This window comes from Neoarius graeffei, chromosome 13, assembly GCF_027579695.1.
Source record: "Neoarius graeffei isolate fNeoGra1 chromosome 13, fNeoGra1.pri, whole genome shotgun sequence".
Lineage (NCBI taxonomy): Eukaryota > Metazoa > Chordata > Actinopteri > Siluriformes > Ariidae > Neoarius > Neoarius graeffei.
This window is the reverse complement of record NC_083581.1, coordinates 71,185,758-71,202,016: the sequence shown is the minus strand read 5'-3', so window position 1 is coordinate 71,202,016 and position 16,259 is coordinate 71,185,758. Positions and strand designations below refer to the sequence as shown.

At 40.5% G+C, this 16,259-nt stretch overlaps 1 protein-coding gene across 6 annotated transcripts in view; it reads right to left on the bottom strand.

The window, feature by feature from the left end:
* Positions 1 to 283: 283 nt before the first annotated feature.
* kmt2d (lysine (K)-specific methyltransferase 2D) overlaps positions 284 to 16,259 on the bottom strand; it is a 65,258-nt gene continuing 49,282 nt past the window's right edge. For all 6 annotated transcript variants that reach the window (XM_060938464.1, XM_060938461.1, XM_060938463.1 and 3 more), the window contains 12 exons: positions 14,581 to 14,662; positions 14,322 to 14,497; positions 14,089 to 14,213; positions 13,839 to 13,977; positions 12,412 to 12,536; positions 10,835 to 12,179; positions 10,600 to 10,736; positions 10,372 to 10,502; positions 8,374 to 8,659; positions 8,190 to 8,263; positions 7,983 to 8,091; positions 284 to 3,390 (listed from right to left, as the gene is read on the bottom strand). In XM_060938464.1, the coding sequence (XP_060794447.1) occupies positions 3,298 to 3,390; positions 7,983 to 8,091; positions 8,190 to 8,263; positions 8,374 to 8,659; positions 10,372 to 10,502; positions 10,600 to 10,736; positions 10,835 to 12,179; positions 12,412 to 12,536; positions 13,839 to 13,977; positions 14,089 to 14,213; positions 14,322 to 14,497; positions 14,581 to 14,662 (2,822 nt within the window). In that variant the 3' untranslated portion in view covers positions 284 to 3,297. The remainder of the gene's footprint in view (positions 3,391 to 7,982; positions 8,092 to 8,189; positions 8,264 to 8,373; positions 8,660 to 10,371; positions 10,503 to 10,599; positions 10,737 to 10,834; positions 12,180 to 12,411; positions 12,537 to 13,838; positions 13,978 to 14,088; positions 14,214 to 14,321; positions 14,498 to 14,580; positions 14,663 to 16,259) is intronic.

Below are 16,259 nucleotides of genomic sequence, written 5' to 3'. Positions count from 1 at the left end.
CATAAAAGCATCAACAGCCACCGTCAAATGGTGCAGATGGAGTCTTGTTCTCGGACTCGAAATGTTCTTTAATGACTTGGACCTGAACACTGGGGACTCGAGACTGGACTCGGACTCGAGGTTTAGTGACTCGACTACAACACTGCCTCTGTGAGGAGTCTGGAGCTGCCTGCACGTCACACTACATCTTAAATGGAAAGTGTCATTAAACTAACATCAGAAACACCAAACACCGGTAACTGCTCCTGAACAGAATCGGCAACAAAGCAGGATGAAAAAGGGCTGTATTTAAAATGCATTTTATTTTTCTTTACAAGAAATAAAGCAAAGACAAAGAAAACAGAAGAGGGAAGGGTAATGGGCAGCTGTATATAAAGTGATGCAACCTCTGTCATCATCAAAAATATGTACAATTCAAAATTATATCCATACAAAACATGCCACATACAATAAAAATGTTTATTCATCTTCCTCGAAGTAGCTCTGCTGTACAGATGCAGCATCTTTTAAGAAAAAAAAAAAAAGTAGGCTGGGCTAAAAAAAAAAAAAAAAAAAAAAATCCAAACAGCGATGTATTTTTATTTAAATTAAAAGATATGCAGGGAGGCTTTAAATTAATATAACAAATCCAAATGTAGGGGTTCAACTAAAATCCAGTGAGTGTCAGATTTAAAAAAAAAAAAAAGACAAAATACACACAAGAAATTAAGGTTCACCAGTTCTGCTATTCTTCCTCAGAAGTAGTATCGTGAACGTCTGTCTTTGAGAAGTTTAGGGATTCATCACTGAAAATGAAAATCAAACCATGTACTGCCTATGCTTCCATTTCACAAGTATATAAAACACATTCACTTCTACAGGGAGGGAATATGAGACTCATTTCATAACAGTATCATATCAGGAACCTTTTATTTTAAAAAAAAAAGAAACCCACTGGTAACCAATTACCAATTCAAGGACCAGTTTCAATATTTCAGGTATTTCACAAGCAGTAGCATAAATAATATTAAAAGAAAAAAAATCTATGTGAACAATATTACATAAATACACATACGCTAGTACGCACCATTCTACCACTCATCTTCCAAACATGATCTACTTGCATGAAGTATTAGGATTAATATCAAACCAAACATCTCCGATTTCTCATTCACCTCAAACACTCATCCGGATCATTGGTGAACACATGATAACCATCACTATTTTGTATATGTCTGTATACGGTCTTATAGCAAAAAAAAAAAAAAAATGCTAATAGAAAAACAAGTAAATGCAAAAAACAAAAAGGAAAAAAAAAAACCTAAGAAAAAAAAAACAAAAAACCAAACACTCCGAGTCATATACATATCAAGATATTACTTCGTTTTTCCATTTTACATATATTTATAGATATATACACATTTAATCTTTCTGATAAAATGATATCCAGTGGTTTCTCTTATTCCATCAATTTTTATTTCTCTAGAATTTTGATTTTATTCATTAAAAAGGGGTAGGATAAACAGCTTTTTGCCCCCAATATATACAGTTTGTACAAGTTGCATTACTTTTTAATATGAGGTCATACATCTGGGGAGGAAGGAACAAAGTTATATGCGGTTTGTGGAGACTTTGTTCGGCTCCCTTCTCTGAAGATTAATTTTTTGTAATTTTTTTTTTAAATTACTTTAATATGAATGAAAAACAAATGCCCTTTTAAGAAGTCTTTCTCAGCCTTCGCTTCAGCCTCAAGAAAACAGTGCTAACAGTTCTCACACCACATTACAGGTTATTATACAGCCTGCCCGCGCTCAGGCAGAGAAAGGCTCACTACAGTAAGTTTACAACAGTCCACTAAGTATTACAAAGGGAAAAAGAGAGAGCGAGAGAGAGATATGAAGAGTCGCTTGGAGTGATGAGATGGAAGTTTATAAAACATTGGGGGCGGGTTTTAGGATTAAAATGAAAAATGTCGCAAACAAAATAGTAGTCTTGCATCATAAGTTAGAAATGGTTAGTCATGAGCCTTGAACATCAATCTTTGTCAAGTTGAAGGGTGTTGAATTGAACAAACGTCTGGGGGGGGGGGGAAGAAAAAAAAAAACTCAAACAGCACACTGGGTCACTTGAAGGTCATTCTGTCACTCATTCTGTTGGGGTAAGAGTGGATTTGGTTGTGCGCTTAAATCAAAGAAAGAAAGAAAGAAGGGGGGAAAAAGCATGAGTTCTAGATGCAAATAGGCAGACAGGAAGGAAAATGGCTACATGAGAACTACAGTCGTTTCGACTAAGCGGCCTCGTCGACTTAGACGCCCATTTGGTTTTTAATTGCTCTGAATAATGCATGATCGTGCTGAAAGACTGTCGTAGAGGCTCTGTCGTTGTGTATTGTGAGAAGTTGCAATGGCTCACGACCGTAAATAATAAGCAACACAGAGAGGAGCAAACCAGCTGCTTAAGTTTTCCCTGCTTAACCAAGAAAGGTGACTGCCATGAAAACATTTCTCCCTTCCCCCTTTCCACAGTAGCACTTAACAGTTTCATACAAAAACAGTCACTTCCCACAAACTCGATGAGGTAGACTGGGTCAACCAAACCCACCTTTAAACTTAATATAATAAAACATCTGGTGCCTTTTTGAGCCACAGGTCAAATAGTATTTAAACTTTATATTATCGTCCATCTTGTTCACAATAGGTACACAGTTCTGATCTGAGCCACTCCAGGATTGTCTTGCCAATATCCATTTTGTCAATCTTCACTGCTGACTTGATGGGAGAGTGTACTTCTGTCTGGGGTGACAAGGTAGGGGGGGAAAAAAAAAATAAAAAAACCAATAAGAGATAGGTCCAAGGATAAAAGTATTAGATCATTTTTGAGTACTTGCTGAATGGCTTTAAACAAACTTTCTTCACTGAGTTCTACCCTAAGTGTATTGATATGATACGATACAGAATCAGACATTTTGGTAGATGTAGAGGATTGATTCCAGCCAGCTTATTGGAGAAGAACAGTAGAGGAAGTAGGAAGGAGGTGCTTTTGGCAGAGGCGAGTTTCAACAAGAAGATTCAAGCAAACAATTGAGCTCATCAGAAAGTGAGTTGTAGCTTTAAATTTTATTCTCTTCAAAGCTTTGGCTCCTGATGCGAAGAACAAAAAAGTCTTTTCTTTTCAGCTGATGGAGAGGAAAACGTTTGCCCTCCTCTTGTTTCAGAACAGCTTATGATCTGGGTAGTAATGTTAAAACAAGGCTTTGGCGCAGAAGAAGTGTTCTGGCACCAGGGAGCAAAGGCATGTCTCGCACATTCTCTCTCCCCGTTAGTTCATCCACTTTCGGCAATTCCAGGCTCCGCAATGGCAAGGGATCTTGTGCTGATCGTCTTCGAAGTCAAACTGATAGTCGTAGGTCAGCTAATGTTCCATCAGGAAGAGGAAAAAACAGACAGGTTTACTCAGAAATCAACGTACAACTTTGTGCATTATATACAATCATATAAATTATTATACATACAGGACACTTTTCGATGGAATAAAAACGTGTTCTGTTCCCTTCTAGCGGGTTTCGTTCATTTGGCTTGATAGCAATGCGATATTGTTAGCATAGGGCTTATCCGACATGTATTACATCACTCTACCCAATGGAGAACGAGCGTTGAATATGGTTTACGATATTGCATGGTTGTCAAGACAACAAGACGTCACACGTCAGAGACGTAAAACTTCCGTGTTAGCGAGCGACTGGGACAATGTGTAAACAAACATGGCCGCCCGGTTTGCTTCGTTAAATACAGATTTTGAGAGAATTTTGAAAGAGAAAGATGTGTTGAACGCCCAAAAGTAATGTGTATGTATAATAATAATAATAATGGCTTTTTTCATGGTCTATCAGATGTATTCCATTCAGCTACTTGTCTTCGACTCGTTCAATATCATGCTAGCTGAATGGAATAGATTTAATGATATACCACTCAACGCCAACCAGTATTATCAGGGATGAGAATGGGACATTTAAAAAAAACTCTGAAATGTCTGCCAAGGGCAGACATAACGCACGCAAAGCATGCATGGGGGGGTTTCAAAGGGGGGTGCGCCTTATATATATATATATTAAAAAAAATAAATGGCATGCCGTTCAGGAAATTAATCTTTGAATATATTGAATGAATCCCCGAATATATTGAATGAAACTCTGAATATATGGAATGAAACTCTGAATATATTGAATGAAACTCTGAATATATTGAATGAATCCCCGAATATATTGAATGAAACTCTGAATATATGGAATGAAACCTTGAATATATTGAATGAATCCCCGAATATACTGAATGAAACTCTGAATATATTGAATGAATCCCCGAATATATTGAATGAAACTCTGAATATATTGAATGAAACTTTGAATATATTGAATGAAACTTTGAATATATTGAATGAAACTTTGAATATATTGAATGAATCCCCGAATATATTGAATGAAAGTCTGAATATATGGAATGAAACCTTAATTATATTGAATGAATCCCCGAATATACTGAATGAAACTCTGAATATATGGAATGAATCCCCGAATATATTGAATGAAACTCTGAATATATGGAATGAAACTCTGAATATATGGAATGAATCCCCGAATATATTGAATGAAACTCTGAATATATTGAATGAAACTCTGAATATATTGAATGAATCCCCGAATATATTGAATGAAACTCTGAATATACGGAATGAAACTCTGAATATATGGAATGAAACCTTGAATATATTGAATGAATCCCCGAATATACTGAATGAAACTCTGAATATATTGAATGAATCCCTGAATATATGGAATGAACCTTTGAATATATGGAATGAAACTTTGTATTCTGCCCCTGCTCCCACAGCTCGGCAGACAGACAACAGGTCTCAAGAAAAACTCTGACTCAGAGGAGAGTATTAGAGTATATTGAGAAACGCTGTAAAACTCGACAAACAAAATTTACAAATTAGTTTTATATACAGAAAATACCGTTATACAAATATGATCCACGAGGGAAATGACTGTCACCGTAGCTTCGTTGCACATAAAACAAGTAAACACTAATAAAACCACAAGCATTCGCCAGAGTGTTAACAATGTCTTTATTGTTTAAAATAGCCGCAACCAAATCCCGAGCCGACTGACTCATTTTTGCTGCAGGACGGCGGCAGTGCCTTCATGACGTCAGCCAAGTTTCATTCCATATATTCAGAGTTTCATTCAATATATTCAGGGATTCATTCCATATATTCAGAGTTTCATTCAATATATTCAGAGTTTCATTCAATATATTCAAAGTTTCATTCAATATATTCGGGGATTCATTCAATATATTCAAAGTTTCATTCCATATATTCAGAGTTTCATTCAATATATTCAGGGATTCATTCAATATATTCGGGGATTCATTCCATATATTCAGAGTTTCATTCAATATATTCAAAGTTTCATTCAATATATTCGGGGATTCATTCAATATATTCAAAGTTTCATTCCATATATTCAGAGTTTCATTCAATATATTCGGGGATTCATTCAATATATTCAAAGATTAATTTCCTGAACGGCATGCCATAATATATATATGAATGTTTTCAAATTCAATGATGGTTTAAAACATTTATAAACTTTACGATGACAAATATATATCGTGAGCGATAATGGAGGTAACCGTAACGATATATTAGATTCCTCCTGACTCTATCTTTGGCAATTTAAGTAAAACATACCTTTGTGCTTTTTTGTTTTGATGTGCTCCTGGATGTTTCTAGCTCCTCTGTTTCCATAATTGATCATATCTGAGCACAGAATACACAGAACCTTTCCCGGCACGTCCACTTTTCGGATATGTTCCGTCAGGCACGTCGTCACAGTTTGTGTCCCTATCTGCACGGTAACGCTACTATCGAGCCATGCCCATCGGAAACAGTTCTTTATCCCGTTTGATTTATCGATTTCCCTGGCAGAGCCCCGGTGGGGGCCCAGGGGGCGGGAGCTAATGATTTTTGGCTATTTTTTTTTACCCCAAAACCATCAATTTTATCAGCAAAAAGTTGCAATTTATTTGGAAATAAATTCCCCTTCTTGGTGGACTACCAGGTGAAAATGATTAATATGGTACAAGAGACTTGTTTTTAATCAATTCACATTTGATTTCAAAAAAAAAAAAATGCACCTTTTAATATAAACGAGCTCTACAGTATTATATTTCTGCATTTTAGCTATTCATGTCTTTGAATACTCTAATCCTTTAAAATGAAGTGCAAACCAGAAAAAAGTTCTATCATATAATTCTCTGAAGCTTTCTTCTGATGTTATCATGGTAGCAGGAGGTCTTGCATATTAAGCAGGCAGCATTCAACATCACTCATCACTTCCCTTTCAACTGCTGTGTGGACTAACTAGGTTTTATCTGGACAGGATGTTGTGTAATGTAATACAGATACCATATGGTCAATCTGAAGATCAAGATGGTGATTTTGAGTTAAAGAACAGGCGTGTACAATTGGCATTACATACTGGAAATTTTTTTAAAATCAAAAACTAAGTTCATCTCGGCCTAAAAAATTTGGGCGGACACTCCCACGCGGCACATACCAGCAATTCCCCCTATGAAATGAGCAATAAGTAGGAGAGTTATACATGGTGTCATACCTAAAATTTTATCAGAAATATAGATACGAGACTATGATTCTCCCCAACGGTGGCACGGTGGTGTAGTGGTTAGCGCTGTCGCCTCACAGCAAGAAGGTCCGGGTTCGAGCCCTGTGGCCGGCGAGGGCCTTTCTGTGCGGAGTTTGCATGTTCTCCCCGTGTCCGCGTGGGTTTCCTCCGGGTGCTCCGGTTTCCCCCACAGTCCAAAGACATGCAGGTTAGGTTAACTGGTGACTCTAAATTGAGCGTAGGTGTGAATGTGAGTGTGAATGGTTGTCTGTGTCTATGTGTCAGCCCTGTGATGACCTGGCGACTTGTCCAGGGTGTACCCCGCCTTTCGCCCGTAGTCAGCTGGGATAGGCTCCAGCTTGCCTGCGACCCTGTAGAACAGGATAAAGCGGCTAGAGATAATGAGATGAGATTCTCCCCAACATGCTACATTAGATAAGCTAACCCCATTTATAAAAGATACACACTTATATATGACGTGTATTTGATATATATGTGATATATATGATGTATATTCATACATTGTTACTTTATGGAAATCTTCAATAAGTTTGGTCTTTTCATGACAGCCTGTTGTGGACCTAAATATAATGCACATGAAATGACACTCCTCACCTCAACATGTCCTTTACAATCATTTAAGCCACCATGGGCAATGCTGAAACCACTGCTGCAAACAGTACATCGCGCGAAACTGTCATTATTGTTGACCCTTATTAGACAGGGAGATTCTGTTGTGTAATCTGAGGTGAAGTGGGTTTTGTATTTTCGTTTTTTGTGGCGCGCGCGCACGCTCTCTGCCATGCCGATCCTGTAGGCTGCACTGACTCAACTGAAAACGTCGGTCCTCAAGAAAAGAGATAAAAGCCCGCCCACACTGAAAGCTGATTGGCTTATTTTGTTGAGTAACCCAATCAGGGTGCTCTTTGTCTAGCATGCGCTACATGAACAGGCACACACGCAGTCTCTCTCACGCGCTTCGTCATATGCGCACATTCTAAGATGCGCGAGGTAGACAATGTTTCGCGTGCACGCGCTTGCTCTAGATTCCGGGAGATATTCTCCAATTTGCAGGCATCAGGGAGCCGCTATCAATATGCGGGAGACTCCCGGAACTTCCGGAAGACTCGGGATGTCTGCGTTATAAGGTGACCACAGATCGTTAACCATACACCCCACCCCCCCGAAATTTTTTCAACGGATTTACACATTTCACAAAAATGACATTTTGAGCGGGAAAAACTCGGAATTCCGTGGAAAATTCTCATCCCTGTATTATTTAAAAGATTTACTTCAGTCTACCATGCATGATCCTTACCTCCTCACCCTTGGGGATTCTACGACTGGAAATGATGATGATCTTGTCCTCTTTGTCAAACGTCACAACTTCGGCAACACAGTTAGGTGCACAGGAATGATTCACATAGCTGGAACAGTACATATACAACCAAAGTGAAGTACAATAAAAAAAAAAAAAAAGGCTCAATATTGCAAAATAGAGAAACGGGCATCATCAGGGTCTTACCGAGCAGGGCCGCCAGTCAGGGTGGCATCTATTACATGCTCGTTATTAATACGGAACATGTAGATCCCACGATTCTGATTCAGAACAATACAGATGTCAGGTAATGCAAATATTCGGGGGGGAAAAAAAAAAAAAAAAAAAAAGGTCAGGTTAATCCAGCTACGTTGCTTTAAACTTTACAAACCTGCTCTTCGTAGATTTTTTCCCGTCGATTTGCTACCTCGTTACGAATGATGGTACCAATGTACTCGATGACCATAGTGTGTTTTTCCAAGTCTTTAGCTGCATACAAGCCCAGTCCCTGGATACGGGAGCGAGCCAGGTACACATTGTTCTTCCATTCCGTCTTCAACCGCCTATACTGTGAGGACTTGGAGTGAACAAACTGTTTGCTATAGGGTGTGTTGATTTCCCCTGTAAACGTGCTCTGGTATGCCTTGGACATACTCGTGCTATTCAGTGTATGGGGCCTACAGAGTCAAGGGGGGAAAAAAAGCTTCAGATCACAGGTACATGAAGAACGCAAGCATGCTTCTCAAACAGCCAACATCAATACAGTGGTGCTTGAAAATTTGTGAACCCTTTAGAATTTTCTGTATTTCTGCATAAATATGACCTAAAACATCAGATTTTCACACAAGTCCTAAAAGTAGATAAAGAGAACCCAGTTAAACAAATGAGACAAAAATATTATACTTGGTCATTTATTTATTTATTTATTGAGGAAAATGATCCAATATTACATACCTGTGAGTGGCAAAAGTATGTGAACCTCTAGGATTAATTTGAAGGTGAAATTAGAGTCAGGTGTTTTCAATCAATGGGATGACAATCAGGTGTGAGTGGGCACCCTGTTTTATTTAAAGAACAGGGATCTATCAAAGTCTGATCTTCACAACACGTTTGTGGAAGTGTATCATGGCACGGACAAAGGAGATTTCTGAGGACCTCAGAAAAAGCGTTGTTGATGCTCATCAGGCTGGAAAAGGTTACAAAACCATCTCTAAAGAGTTTGGACTCCACCAATCCACAATCATTCAGATTGGGTACAAATGGAGGAAATTCAAGACCATTGTTACCCTCCTCAGGAGTGGTCGACCAACAAAGATCACTCCAAGAGCAAGGCATGTAATAGTCGGCGAGGTCACAAAGGACCCCAGGGTAACTTCTAAGCAACTGAAGGCCTCTCTCACATTGGCTAATGTTAATGTTCATGAGTCCACCATCAGGAGAACACCGAACAACAGTGGTGTGCATGGCAGGGTTGCAAGGAGAAAGCCACTGCTCTCCAAAAAGAACATTGCTGCTCGTCTGCAGTTTGCTAAAGGTCACGTGGACAAGCCAGAAGGCTACTGGAAAAATGTTTTGTGGACGGATGAGACCAAAATAGAACTTTTTGGTTTCAATGAGAAGCGTTATGTTTGGAGAAAGGAAAACACTGCATTCCAGCATGAGAACCTTATCCCATCTGTGAAACATGGTGGTGGTAGTATCATGGTTTGGGCCTGTTTTGCTGCATCTGGGCCAGGACGGCTTGCCATCATTGATGGAACAATGGATTCTGAATTATAATAGCGAATTCTAAAGGAAAATGTCAGGACATCTGTCCATGAACTGAATCTCAAGAGAAGGTGGGTCATGCAGCAAGACAACGACCCTAAGCGCACAAGTCGTTCTACCAAAGAATGGTTAAAGAAGAATAAAGTTAATGTTTTGGAATGGCCAAGTCAAAGTCCTGACCTTAATCTAATTGAAATGTTGTGGAAGGACCTGAAGCGAGCAGTTCATGTGAGGAAACCCACCAACATCCCAGAGTTGAAGCTGTTCTGTACGGAGGAATGGGCTAAAATTCCTCCAAGCCGGTGTGCAGGACTGATCAACAGTTACCGGAAACGTTTAGTTGCAGTTATTGCTGCACAAGGGGGTCACACCAGATACTAAAAGCAAAGGTTCACATACTTTTGCCACTCACAGATATGTAATATTGAATCATTTTCCTCAATAAATAAATGACGAAGTATAATATTTTTGTCTCATTTGTTTAACTGGGTTCTCTTTGTCTACTTTTAGGACTTGTGTGAAAATCTGATGTTTTAGGTCATATTTATGTAGAAATATAGAAAATTCTATAGGGTTCACAAATTTTCAAGCACCACTATAACTGCTCATTCTACAGCCTTACCGCTTGCAGTGTGTGAGAATCTTGGGCTCAGAGCGTGCACAACCAGTAGGATTAATCATAAGCGGAAGCTCCATGAGAGGATGGCGGCCATATCTGAACGTGTAGTTCTGACAGTTCTCCACTCCTGGAAGCTGCAGTGTAAGAGGCTCGTTAAATTTTCTGTGGGAAAATGAATTATTCTTATAAATCATCTGTAATCTGCGGTCAATGTTGGAAATCATGCCATACCGATTCAGTAATGCGCATCACTGCATGGACAGTAAGTCCATACATTTCCTCCCCCTTTACATGATCGGCAAAGAGCTTCAGCATGGCTGCATCTTCACGCAGCTTGGCAACTTGTTCCACAATGTTGCTCCATATGCCTAATATTTAAAACGAGAACACAGATGAAGATTCCCACACAATAAACACATCTGTAATAAGATACTTTTACTCAGTAAACACCTTAAAAACTATTTACCATCTGGACTACTGTCCCGGAAATGTAGATCTTCCTGTCCATGCTCTAGGACGCGTACTTCAAACAAGGGTTGGCCATCTTGCTCACTGATGCGACACCGATAGCGACAACGTCGGTTTGGCACACGTGTGCTCCAGTAGATACGCGTGGCCTCATAACCTGCAGGGTAGATAGCCGTGGGAGAGTGGAAAGCAGCCATCTGCGAGGGTAGGAGCTGGCCCACGGCATGGAAAATGAGCCCACCAACTCGGAAGAGATGTATGCGGTCACCACGCTGGAGGATGCTGGCAATCTGCTTTACTTCATCTCGCTCGATGTAGACCCTTCGGAAGACAGCGAAGTTGCTGAGCTCCTCCTCACTGGGGCCTTTCAGCTTGTGCTGGGTACACAGCATGGTTTTGTCCTTGAAAAACATACAGCGTGCTCGAATGGCGCAGGCAAAATGGTAGACGTTGGGGCAGCGGAGACGGTTACAGCTGTTGGTGGCACCAGTCTTCTGGCAGCATGCGCAACGCGTGCGAAGTCCACGCCGAAGGGCCACTTCTACATTGATGAGTGCACCACCCTGCGTCTCGTAGACCTCAGTAGACCACAGGGCGCAGTTCAGATGCACCCAAAGATCTACATCAATATTAAGAAGACGAGCTGGACCGTCAGTAGCTCCATCGCCTTCTTCATGGCAAAAGCAGCACTTGCGCTTGTCGCGTGGCAGCTTGTCTGGTCTGAGTGTGATACGCAGGCGCTCCATAAGTTCCGACACCTCTCGACTGTTCTCCTTCTTGGAGCTTCCCTTACGAATGGTGATGACCAAATGAAGGCGCTTCCAGCGCACACCTTTCCACTTCTTGATTTTGGGACGTACCTCTTCGTCTTCCGAGAAAGGTCTACGCTGTTTAACGGGGTTGAGGGAGATCTCCGTAATCAAAGACTCCTGACATGCTGAGGCAGATACTGAGACAGAAACCGCGTCCTCAGGTGGCCCAACCAGAGGGGCTAATATGGCCTCCTCGGACTCCGTCTTAACAGCAGAGATCTGATCTGTTGTCAAAGGTTCACTTGTTGGCTCTGTTTTAATGGGAGCACTGGTGCTAGAACAGGAGGGTGACTCGAGTTGAGCAGGAGGCTCTGGTTCAGGTTCTTGTTGAGCATGAGGGTCAGACTGAGTGACGGGTTCAGCAGAGACAGATGGTGGTGGTGGTGGTGGTAGTGGTGGTGGTGGAGGAGGAGGAGGTGAAGGCGGTGGAGATACCTCAACAGGAATAATGGGAAGATGGCGCACGTCAAGGTCTGAAACGTTGGTCATATAACAGTGCTGAGCTGGTCGATCCTCTTGCTCGGGGTATTCCTGTGGAAAGAGGAAAAATAAACCATTAATTTTGGGGGAATTTAATAATAATAATAATAATAATAATAATAATGCTTATTATTATTATCCACAGAAATCTTTCAGTTTACACTGATTTCCAAAAATGTTGTGCAAAAATAACATATGCCAAATTACTAGTTAAATTGCCAAATTAAAAAAAAAAAAAGATTCTTATATCATTTAAGTTGAATGAAGCAGACAGCCAGCCAACCTGTTTGATCAGAGACAAAATGTCGACTTGCTTCTTTAGAGTACAGCCTGGCAAGGTGACATCAAACTGCTTCAGCCATTCTGCATCCTGGGTTGCAGATGGATCAGTCTTTACGTACAGAGGTCCTAAAATAATTCAAATCATGAGAATTTATTTTAAAAAAAAAAGCCAAGGACGTAGCAGCTCATCTGGCCCGCCATCAAAACAACCATGACTCCCAAAACATCAAACAGAACTGAAATGTGCCAATGTGAGAGAGGACCAACCTCCACAACAAACTGTTTACAACAGGAAAATCAACCAAGGACTAAATTTTGTTCCCCAAGGAAGGAAAGATCGACCCAAAACATCGATCAGAACTGAATTCGCATGATAAACGAGAGAGGAGAGACAGATAATTCTAGTCAGAAGAAAGTGACCTAATTACTAATTTGTTAGCAAAAAATTGACAATACAACGACCCAGTTTTGTGCAGAAGGTCTAGTTCTTTCAAATAAAACAATCAGAACTGAAATCTATCGAGAACTGAGGGAAGACACAATTTAACTGAAAAAAAAGCAAAAAGTTGTAAACAAACTGTTTACAACAAGAAAATCAACAAACAAACGACCAAGTTTTGCTCCCCGAGATGGGATCTACCAGAACATCAATCAGAACCATGAGAGGAGATACAATTCTAATGAGAAATCCAAAAATTTGTGAAGTTGACCTAATTAGCAGTTCGTTATCAAAAAATTGACAATACAACGACCAAGTGTTGTGCAGAATGACGAGTTCTTTCAAACGAAACAAATCAGAACTGAAATCCATCGAGAACTGAGGGAGGAGATACGATTTAACTGAAAATAAACAAAGTTCTAAACAAATTGTTTACAACAAAGAAACAACCAAGTTTTGTTCCTCAAGGGAAGATCGGCCCAAAACATCGATTAGAACTGGAATCGGAGTAGAAATGAGGGGAGATAAAATTCTACTAAGAGGCCTGGGAAATTCGTTAATTTGGCCTAATTGCTAACTCGTTAGCGAAAAATTTGACAAAACAATGACCAAGTTTTGTGTGGAGTGATGAGTTCTTTCAAACCAAACAAATGGAACGGAAATCCGTGGAGAATTGGAGTAGATACGATTTAAATGAATTGTGGACGACGGACGGACGCCACGCCATGGCAATAACTCATCGGCCTTATGGCCAGATGAGCTAAAAATATTAAGAAGCACGTCTAGAGCAAACCAACTATTAGTTAGAGCCTATTATACTACACTCCAAGTTCTCAAAATGAGGTCAAACAAAAACAGTCACAGGCATTACAATTTCAGGCATAAGATCATGAAGCATGAATGAAACGTTAACATTTTAATTGCATTAGTGCTAGATTAATCCTGAAAAAAAAAAAACATGGGAATACAACTTGATAACCATCACTTACCTGGGTTGGAGGAGTCCGGTGTTTTCCCAGGGCCGACACCACCTGCTCTACCAGGACTCCGGGGGAAAGCCACTTCATATGACCCTGGCATACGCATGTGCAGTAGTTGGGCAACTGCCACCATCACAGAGTTCAGATTCTGATGAGAGAACAAATGCTCCGGGGTTAAAAAATAAAAAAATAAAAACAACCCACAAGATGATATGACAATCTGCCAGGTAAGCATTTAAACAGCTTCAAGTGTAAATACTTTGGCTGCAGCTGCCGAGAGGGTGAAGGTAACAGCCACTTCATTGCTCTTGGCCTTGTCCCAGGAACCAGACGAGGAACCAGCCTTTCCCTCTACTGCCTCAAATGGTTTCGCTTCTGCAAAACCTGGGCATTAGGGGGAAAAGATTAACTGGCTGAATCATACAGTATATTGACAGGACATCAGACTAGTTTTAGAAATAGTAACAAAAGGAACAATGTCATAGAGCATACTCGGGATAGCAGAGCGTGGAATCATGGGAATAACAGGAGAAATTGCTCTATTTTCCTCCTCTTCTTTAAGCTCCAGTAGGTGAGGGAAGCGTGATGCATCATCCCCCAACTGGCTCTCGGGTGATGATGCAGGAACAATGGTATCTGGAACATCACTGTCATCATCGCTCTCCATCCTGAAAGTAATTAATCCATGAGCATACCATCATAAATTATTACACAATGAGCTAAATTAACCTTCCTGAAATCTACTGCATACCTCACATCCTCATTCTGATTATGTGGTGGAGTTGGAAGCGCTGCTAGTATGTCTACACTCTTCACCTCTTCAGCAACAGGGTCTAAAGGGTACAGAAAAGCTATTCATTTCACAGCTTGGTTGCCAACATAAACTCGAACATTAAAGGAAGTACGCAGAGCCATGGCCTCACTTTTTGTTTATAAATGCCTTGAGACCTCAAGAATGGCATAGGAATAGTTTTAAGCGTTAACAATAAATCTAATATAGTAATTTTTACGATTAAAGTGATTCATATAGGTAGCGGGCTGAGTGAATGACCTTGACATCTGTGATGTCACAACAGAAAGGCTATCGGTCTCATCGCCATTTTCGCTATACTAAAACACAGAGCTAACTACAACTTCAATCTTCCATTTTGAGCTAATATATCGCCATGCCACGTAGATGTGTTGCTGGCGGGTGCAGCAACACGACAGAAGGTGGATTTACGTTGCATTCATGGCCCAAGAATGTTCAAACTGCAAAGTTCTGGACACATTTTGTGAGAAGTTCATGGGCACGTTGGGCACCTACGAAGTGGTCTCTTCCTCTGCTCTGCACATTTTACTGAAGACTCGTATGAGACCTCTGATCTGTTGAGGAGCGTTGGCTATAAGCCCGTATTGAAAGAGGGTGCAGTACCAACAATTAAAGGAAAAGAAAACTACAAGAAAAGGAAAGTGTGTGTTCTTTTTTTTTGAAAAAGGAAAGTTAGTTCAGTTGCACCAGTTATCCCAGAGTGTGAGCCGAGGGTTGTTGCTGTAGGTACAGTCCCTTTTAAGAAACTACATTTCCCATCAGCCAACTTCCGCGTTGACCTGCGTCACGCGGGGGCGGGATCACCAACGTCACATCCTCCATGAAAGCATAAGAAACCCGGGAACTCCTAGCTCCTCCTCTTTTGGCGCCGTGATTTCAACACGGACACAAGGAGGACTTCTCTCTCTCTTTTTCCGTCTCGGGACCAGCAGTCCACGGACACAAAGAGGCTGCTCACCCGAGCAAACCAGAAAAAGACCTCTTTCTTGCAAGATCCATGATTTAGCGCGATTTCTTTCTTACCCTTGGCCAAGGTAGACTCCAGAGTTGTGCAATCTTTAAAGGATATGGGACATGGATTTTTACCTGGGCATAATTATGTATAAAGGACATAAGAAATGCCATCTAAATCACTGCAGGGCGTCAAAAATGTGAAAATCATCACGTTATTCAAGTTTTTCTATACATCAGCGTAAAACAAGGATTCGTTAATGAGCTAGGTGGTCACGTGACCCGTGACGTCACAAAAACTTTCCAAGGAGCCAGCGCTTGGGAATCTAATGTAAACAGGTTACCGAAATGGACACCATCGACAGTGATATTCCCGATGTTTCACAGAGATGTGAAGTTAGACCCTATCAATTCGAACCGATAGCTGGAAATTCACATGAACATGGATCTTGTCTTTACTCTGACGGGTCAGATGATTCCGAGAGTGAGAGTTCATTCAGCCCTCATGAAACTGAAAGCGGTCGGCTGGATAACACTTCCTGGCAAGTTAAAAACAATTCTGCTCAAAGGCTAATGATCTGTTGAAAGAAGTATTATTTTTGTATCATACATTGAAAGTTCATCATAGATCTAGCTAAAGTCCGTTGCAAGCTAGTTTTTTTTTTTGC